We start from the raw sequence: 6,690 nt of genomic DNA, 5'->3' as shown, positions 1-6,690 counted from the left end.
CAGCCGCGGCAGCAGCAGCAGCAGCAGCAGCAGCAGCGACAGCAGCAGCAGCAGCAGCAGCCGCGGCAGCAGCGACAGCAGCAGCAGCAGCAGCAGCCGCGGCAGCAGCAGCAGCAGCAGCGGCAGCAGCAGCGGCAGCAGCAGCAACAGCAGCAGCAGCAGCAGCGGCAGCAGCAGCAGCTGCAGCAGCAGCAGCTGCAGCAGGGGACTACAGTGGGCTGTCTCCGCTTTGGGGGATGCCGAGTTCGGGTGTCTCCTCAAGCAGCAAACAGAGACGACAGCAGCAGCAGCAGCAGCAGCAGCAGCAGCAGCAAACACGGAGCCATGAGCAGGAAGTCTCTGCAGCAGCAGCAGCAGCAACAGCAGCAGCAGCAGCAGCAGGATGAGTCGCACCGAAAGAAGAGAAAGCACCAACAGCAAGAGCAGCATCAGGATCAGCAACAGCAGCAGCAGCAGCAGCAGAAGCAGCAGCAGGAAGTCTCCCCCTCCAAGACAAACAGAAGGAGGGGGCCTCTGCGGCGCTGTCGGATGCAGCAGCAGAAGACAGGAGTAGGGCGAGTGGAGGCATGTGGTAGCAGCAGGAGGGTGAGCATTAGCAGCAGCAGCAGCAGCAGCAGCAGCAGCAGCGAGAAAGAAGGGGGCGAGGAGACGCTGCTGCAGGAAGATATGTTGCTGGGCCCTTGGCTGCAGCAAGAAGAGACTGTAGATTGTTTTGCTGCTCGGCTTGGCAGCAAAGACAACCATTTCTTAGAGTTTGCTGGGGGCTGGGACCCCGTAGCAAAGGTAAAGAGCCGCTGCAGACAGCTGCGCCTGCTGCAGCAGCAGCTGCAGCAGCAACTCCAGCAGCAACTCCAGCAGCAGCTGGAGCAGCAACTGCAACACAGACTGCAGCAGCAGCTACAGCAGCAACCACGCAAACGACCTCACACGCACAACAACCTGCTGCAGCAACTCCAGTTGCTGCATCAGAAGACGCAACAGAGACATCGCCAGCAGCAGCAGCAGCAGCAGCAGCAGCAAGCAGCGGGCTGTCTGCCCAGCAGCAAGAGACCTATGTGGGGCCCCACAGCAGCAGAGGGAGTTGAAGTTGTGGGGTTAGGGTTTGGGGCTGCAGAGACAGAGACAGAAGTTCTGCACAAGTGCACAGAGAGATGCTACTGCGGTATTAGTTGCGGCTAAAGCCATATAGCGGCAGCAGCAGCAGCAGCAACAGCAGCAGCAGCAGCAACAGCAGCTGCTGCATCTCTCGAAAACACCCTCTACTGCAGTGATGATAACAGCAGCAATTTTTTTTCGCTTCAGTATTGAATGCAACGGCAGCTGCTGTAGCCGTTGCCGCTGCCCTAGTCGCAGCAGCAGCAGCAGCAGCAGACTGTGTCGGCAGCGTTGCTGCGAAGCTGTACGCCCAGCAGCGGACAGTGGGAGTGGTGCGGCTGCTGCTGCTGCAGCTGCTGCTGCTGCAGCTGTAGCTGCAAGAGTTGCTGCTGCTGCTGTCTCAACGGGAGTTGCTGCGTAAGTTTAGTTCTTAAGAATTACTTGGGGGCAGCAGAGGCCGCCTTGGCAGCAACTGCTACTGATTAAAACCCTGCTGCAGTAGCAGCAGCTGCAGCAGCAGCAGCTGGTGCTGCTGAAACGCTGAAGGGTTTGCTGCAGTTGGGGTTTATAAAGTGTTTAATTTGGCTGCAGCAAAAAGACAGCACTGACTGCCTTCAGATGAAACTCCCTCCAAGCTAGGGTTTAGGGTTTAGGGTTTAAAGCCAGTGCTTAGAAGGCTTAGGCTGCAAGACAGAATAAGGGTTTGCTAGCGTGAGGGTTTGAGGTTTATTAGAGTCTCTGGTTGGGGGCAGTCGAAGGCTTAGGGTTTAGGGTTTAGGGTTTAGGGTTTAGGGTTTAGGCCAAGACGTCTGTAGGTCTTGAGGGTTTAGGGTTTAGAGGTAGCAGAGATATGCGGAGTTGGGGTTTAGGGTTTAGGGTTTGGTTTGTCTTCAGCAGCTCTGAGCCTCTTGAATACAGCAGTACGCAGGCCCAGTGATTTAGCCGTCCCAAACTAGGGTTTAGGGTTTAGGGTTTAGGGTCTAGTTCAGCTGCTGCAGTAGCTGTTGCTGTTGTTGTTGCTGCTGCTGCTGCTGCTTCTTCGGCAGCAGCAGCAGCAGCAACAGCCAACGACGCGCTGTGTCTCTGCTTCTTCTCACCGTCTTCTGCAGCAACAGCTGCAGAAGGAAGAGACAGGAAAGGCGTAGATTGTTTATGTTGCTGCTGCAGCTCCAGCTGCAGCAATGGAGGTGCCCATACACCCCAAACACACCGCCACACAACAACAGCCTGGAGCAGACTGCAGCATCAGAAATTATTTGCTGCAGCAAAAAAAGCCATCTCAGTATAGCAGCAGCAGCAGCTGCTGCTGATGCTGCTGCTGCTGTTGCTGCTGCTGCTGCATGCGGCGTGTCAAGACCCTCGGCCCCACAGAGGGGGCCCCACAGCAGCACTGGGGCCTGCAGCGTTAAAATAAAAGTTTCCCCCTTTCTTTTTGAGTAAAATAAATAAAATAAATAAAAATAAAATAAATAAATTAATTAATTTAAGTTGATTTATAAACTGCAGCTACAACTTCGCTGCCTTCTGCAGCAGCAGCAACGCCAGAAGGCTCGCGGGCCCCAACACGCAGCACCGCAGGGGCCTCCCTCTTCTTGAAACTGCAGCAACAGCAACAGCAACAGCAACAGAAGAAGCAGCAGCAACAGCAGCAGGAGCGGCAACAGCAGCAGCAGCAGCAGCAGCGGTAGCTGCCTCATTGTCTACTCCGACTCCTCGCTTAGTGCCGCAGGAGGAGATGCTGCTTGGCGTGCTGCAGCATAACCCACCGCATCAGCAGCATTGACAACAGTAGCAGCATCAGCAGCAGCAGCAGCGAGATCAGCAGCAGCAGCAAGGGCAGCACAGGCAGCTGTTGCTGCTGCAGCAAATCAAAATGGCCCCAAGGGGTCGCCGAGCTGTCATCAAAGAAGAGGAATTGTCTCAAGATGAGGATACACCGCAGGAGTTTGTTAGCAGCAACAGCAGCACCAGCATCAGCCGCCGCCGCAGCAACAGCAGCAGCAGCAACAGCAGCAACAGGAGCAGCAGCAGCAGCAGCAGCGACGGCGGCAGCGATGATTCTGACGTAGAAGAGGGCTGCGAGGGGCTGCTGGAGTCGCTGCAGCAGGAGGAGCAGCAGAAGCAGCGAGCATCAGAAGCTGCAGCAGCAGCAGCAGCAGCAGCAAAAAAGTGCGACGGGGCAGCAGAGGGGACCCTGCAGCTCCTCCGCGATTCGGAGACAGATGCAGCAAGTATGTTGCTGCTGGCCATAAGGCTGCTGCTGCTGCTGCTGCTGCTGCTGTTGTTTTAGCTGCTGCTGCTGGCGCTTCCGGTGCTGCTGCATTTCATTGTGCTGCTGCTGCTGTCTGCTGAGACAGACGCAGCAAGTCCCGACGGCATGCATTATATGGTGTATATAACTCTTCATGTGCTGCTGCTGTTGCTGCTGCTGTTGCTGCTGTTGTTGCTGCTGCTGCTGCTTGTCTTGTGCAGGTTTTGGGTTCGAAGATATATTGGCAGGGGTTGAGGGCAGCACGCAGCACGGGGAGCTGCAGCAGCAGCTGAGTGCGCTGGCGGCTCCGTCGCGTCGTCTTGCTGCAGCAGCAGCAGCAGCAGCAGCAGCAGAAGCAGCAGGGGACGGCGCAGGAGCAGCAGCAGCAGCAGAAGCAGCAAAGCAGGTAGAACTCGATTCGGGTGTGCTGCCGGAGCGGCTGCCGCTGCATCAGCAGCAGCTGCTGCTGCGGCAGCAGCAATATGAGTATGCGCAGCAGGATGCATGCAAGTGGATGCCTGCGGTGCTGCAGCAGCAGCAGCAGCGGCAGCTGCACTTTGGCTTCACTGCAGCAACAGCAGAAACAAGCACCACGCGCAGCATGCAGCAAGCAGCAGCACTTATGCAGCCCCAGGGCTTCGAGGCTTTGCTGCTGAATGCTGTTGCTGCTAGCAGCACGGAGCAGCAGCAGCTGCTGCGGGAGAAGGCGCTGGCTCCAGCAGACCCCATCAGGCGACAGGTACAACAACAACAGCAGCAGCAGCAGCATCAGCAGCAGCAGGAGCAGCAGCAGCAGGAGCAGGGGTATGCGCAGCAAGGGCTTGATTGTGTGTGTGTGTGTTGCATGCGTTGCTGCTGCTGCAGGAAGAGCAGCAGCGAGCAGCACGACTACGCTTTCTTTTAACTGAAGAGCACCGAAGGTTAAAGAGGTTAAAACAAATAAAATCAAAAGAAGGGCGAAGGAAAAGGAGACAGTTAGAGACTCGGCAGCAGCAGCAGCTGCTAGAGAGGCTGCAGCAGGAGAACCCCGAGCTTGCTGCTCAGCTGCTGCAGCAGCTGCAGCAGCAACACGCGAAGCAACGCATCCTTAGGCAGCAGCAAGCAAGGACCCGCTGGGCGCGGCTCGCGCAGCGCTTTGGTGGTAAAGACATGCAGGCGGAGATCAGCAGACAGCAGCAGGTATAATAAACCCTAAACCCTAAACCCTAAACCCTAAACCCTAAACCCTAAACCCTAAGCTAGAAACACTCTAGTCGGGAGAGACAAACTTGCACAAGCAGAAGAGACACCACACAGCGCTTACTGCTCCTACTGCTGCTGCTGCTGCTGCTGTTGCTGTGGCTGCTGCTGCTACTGCTGCTGCTGCGGCTGCTGTTGCACCTGCTGTTGCTGTTGATCCTGCTGCTTCTGTTGGTGTTGCTGCTGCTGCTGTTGCTGCTGCTGTTGTTCCTACTACTACTCCTGCTGCTGCTGCTGCTGCTGCTGTGCTGCAGCGGGGACTAGATGAGCGTCGGGCCTTAGAAAAGGCTGTGAAGGGACAGCAGCAAAGCGACGGTGAGTGTGGGTGCTGCTGCTGTTGCTGCTGCTGCTGCTGCGACATTCCTTTGCTGCTGCTGCTGCTGCTGCTGCTGTAGCTGCTGAGGCTGCTCCTGGCGTTTGCTGCTGCGCTTCAGAGAGCGACGACGAGGGCCGCGCTAACAGCAGCAGCGATGAGTGGGAGGAAGAGACAGCGGGGCCTCAGACAGCAGGAGAGAAGCTAGAAGCTCTGCGTGCAGCACGAGCAGCAGCAGCAGCAGCAGGAGCAGCAGGAGCAGCAGCAGCAGCAGCAGGAGAAGCAGCAGCAGCAGCAGCAGGAGCTCAGGATACACCCGAGCTGCCACAGAAGGGACTCCTGGCCCTGCCGTTTGTAAGGAGAGGCATTGAGAGGGCACGAGAAGAAGCAGCAGCACTGCAAGCGAAGATAGAGAGGAGGAAGCAGCAGCGAGCAGCAGGCATACCCAGCAGCAGCAGCAGCAGCAGCGACGGCAGCAGCAGCGAGGCAGAGGAGAGCAGCAGCAGCAGTGAAACGGAAGCCAGCGAAGATGAACAAGAAGGATCTGAAGGAGATGTTGCTGCAGCGAGCAGCAGCAGCGCAGCAGCAAAGGCAGCAAAGCTACGCATGGCTGCTGTGAAGCAAAAGAGGAAGAGCAAGAAAGCTGCTGCTGCTGCTGCAGCAGCAGCTGCTGCTAATGCTGCTAAACCCCCTGAAGTAGATAAAGAAGAGCTGCAGCAGGCGGAGGAACTTGTCTCTTCGATTATGAAGGAAGGAGGCCTCGAGGCTTTGCTGTCTTCTACTGTAGCAGCAGCAGAAGAGAAGCAGCAGGAGCAGGAGCAGCAGCAGCAGGAGCAGCAGCAGCAGCAAGATGATGAGGAAGCAAGCGGCGAAGAGGAAGAAGACCCGGCAGTGTCTTCGAAGGCCGCCATTGCTTCGCTGCAGCGGACGCTGCAGCAGCAGCAGCGGGAGCAGCAGCAGCAGCAGCAGAAGCGCAAGGAGATGCGGCAGCAGCAGCACGCAGAAAAGGCAGCAGAGTTGCAGATGCAGGCAGCAGCGCAGCTGAAGAAGCAGCAGAAACAAAAGAAGCAGCAGGAAACACAGAGCAGCAACCCGTGGATGCAGCAGCAAAAGAGCAGCAGCAAAAAACAAGCAGCAGCACCTGCTGCTGCTGCTGCTGCAGGGACGTCTGGACCTGTAAAGACGCTCCAAGAAGGCTTGGAGGACTTTGTAAGCCTAGTATTGATTTTGCTGCTGCTGTTGGTGCTGCTGCTGCTGCTGTCTTGGTTGTTGCTGCTGCTGCTTCTGTTGTTGTTGCTGCTGCTTCATGCAATTTCTTGTTGCTGTGTTGCTGCTGTGGCTCCCCAGCTGCAAGATGTCTCTCAGGAGACAGCTGCTGCTGAGGCGAAGGAAGAGACCCCGAAAGCCGTCGAGGCGCAGCAGCAGCAGCAGCAGCAGCAGCAACAGCAGAAAAAGCAGCAGCAGCAGCAGAAGAAGCAGCAGCAGCAGAGGCAGCGGGAGGAGGAGCAGCAGATGTTGGTGCAGCAAGCATTTGTTACAGGAGATGAAGAGCAGCTCTTTGTGGAAGAAGCTGCAGCAGAAGCAAGAAAAGACAAAGAAGAAAATGAAGGTCTGCGCAAACACATGCATGCATGCATGCATGCATGCATGCATGCATGCATGCAGACAGATAAACATCTTTCTACTTTTTATTGAATTGTTTATTCTCCAATGTATTTTTTTTGTATTTATTTCATCTAAATAATCTGCAGACTTCACTCTTCAATATATATATATATATATATATATATAT

General features: G+C 56.1%; 2 protein-coding genes across 2 annotated transcripts in view; both read left to right on the top strand.

Moving 5' to 3' along the window:
• Window positions 1-2,783, top strand: part of EAH_00037110 (hypothetical protein, conserved) — a gene marked incomplete at both ends in the record, with an annotated part of 4,491 nt that extends 1,708 nt beyond the window's left edge. The window contains 3 exons of the mRNA XM_013395567.1: window positions 4-1,162; window positions 1,895-1,906; window positions 2,602-2,783. Coding sequence (XP_013251021.1) covers window positions 4-1,162; window positions 1,895-1,906; window positions 2,602-2,783 — 1,353 coding nt within the window. The remainder of the gene's footprint in view (window positions 1-3; window positions 1,163-1,894; window positions 1,907-2,601) is intronic.
• A 185-nt stretch (window positions 2,784-2,968) lies between these two features.
• EAH_00037100 (hypothetical protein, conserved) overlaps window positions 2,969-6,690 on the top strand; it is a gene marked incomplete at both ends in the record, with an annotated part of 8,911 nt that continues 5,189 nt past the window's right edge. The window contains 6 exons of the mRNA XM_013395566.1: window positions 2,969-3,326; window positions 3,568-4,085; window positions 4,211-4,525; window positions 4,840-4,900; window positions 5,020-6,107; window positions 6,246-6,507. Of these exons, the coding sequence (XP_013251020.1) occupies window positions 2,969-3,326; window positions 3,568-4,085; window positions 4,211-4,525; window positions 4,840-4,900; window positions 5,020-6,107; window positions 6,246-6,507 (2,602 nt within the window). The remainder of the gene's footprint in view (window positions 3,327-3,567; window positions 4,086-4,210; window positions 4,526-4,839; window positions 4,901-5,019; window positions 6,108-6,245; window positions 6,508-6,690) is intronic.

Source organism: Eimeria acervulina, genomic scaffold (assembly GCF_000499425.1).
Source record: "Eimeria acervulina Houghton genomic scaffold, Eah_scaff407, whole genome shotgun sequence".
Taxonomy (NCBI): Eukaryota; Apicomplexa; class Conoidasida; order Eucoccidiorida; family Eimeriidae; genus Eimeria; species Eimeria acervulina.
This window is presented reverse-complemented; position numbering and strand designations above follow the sequence as displayed.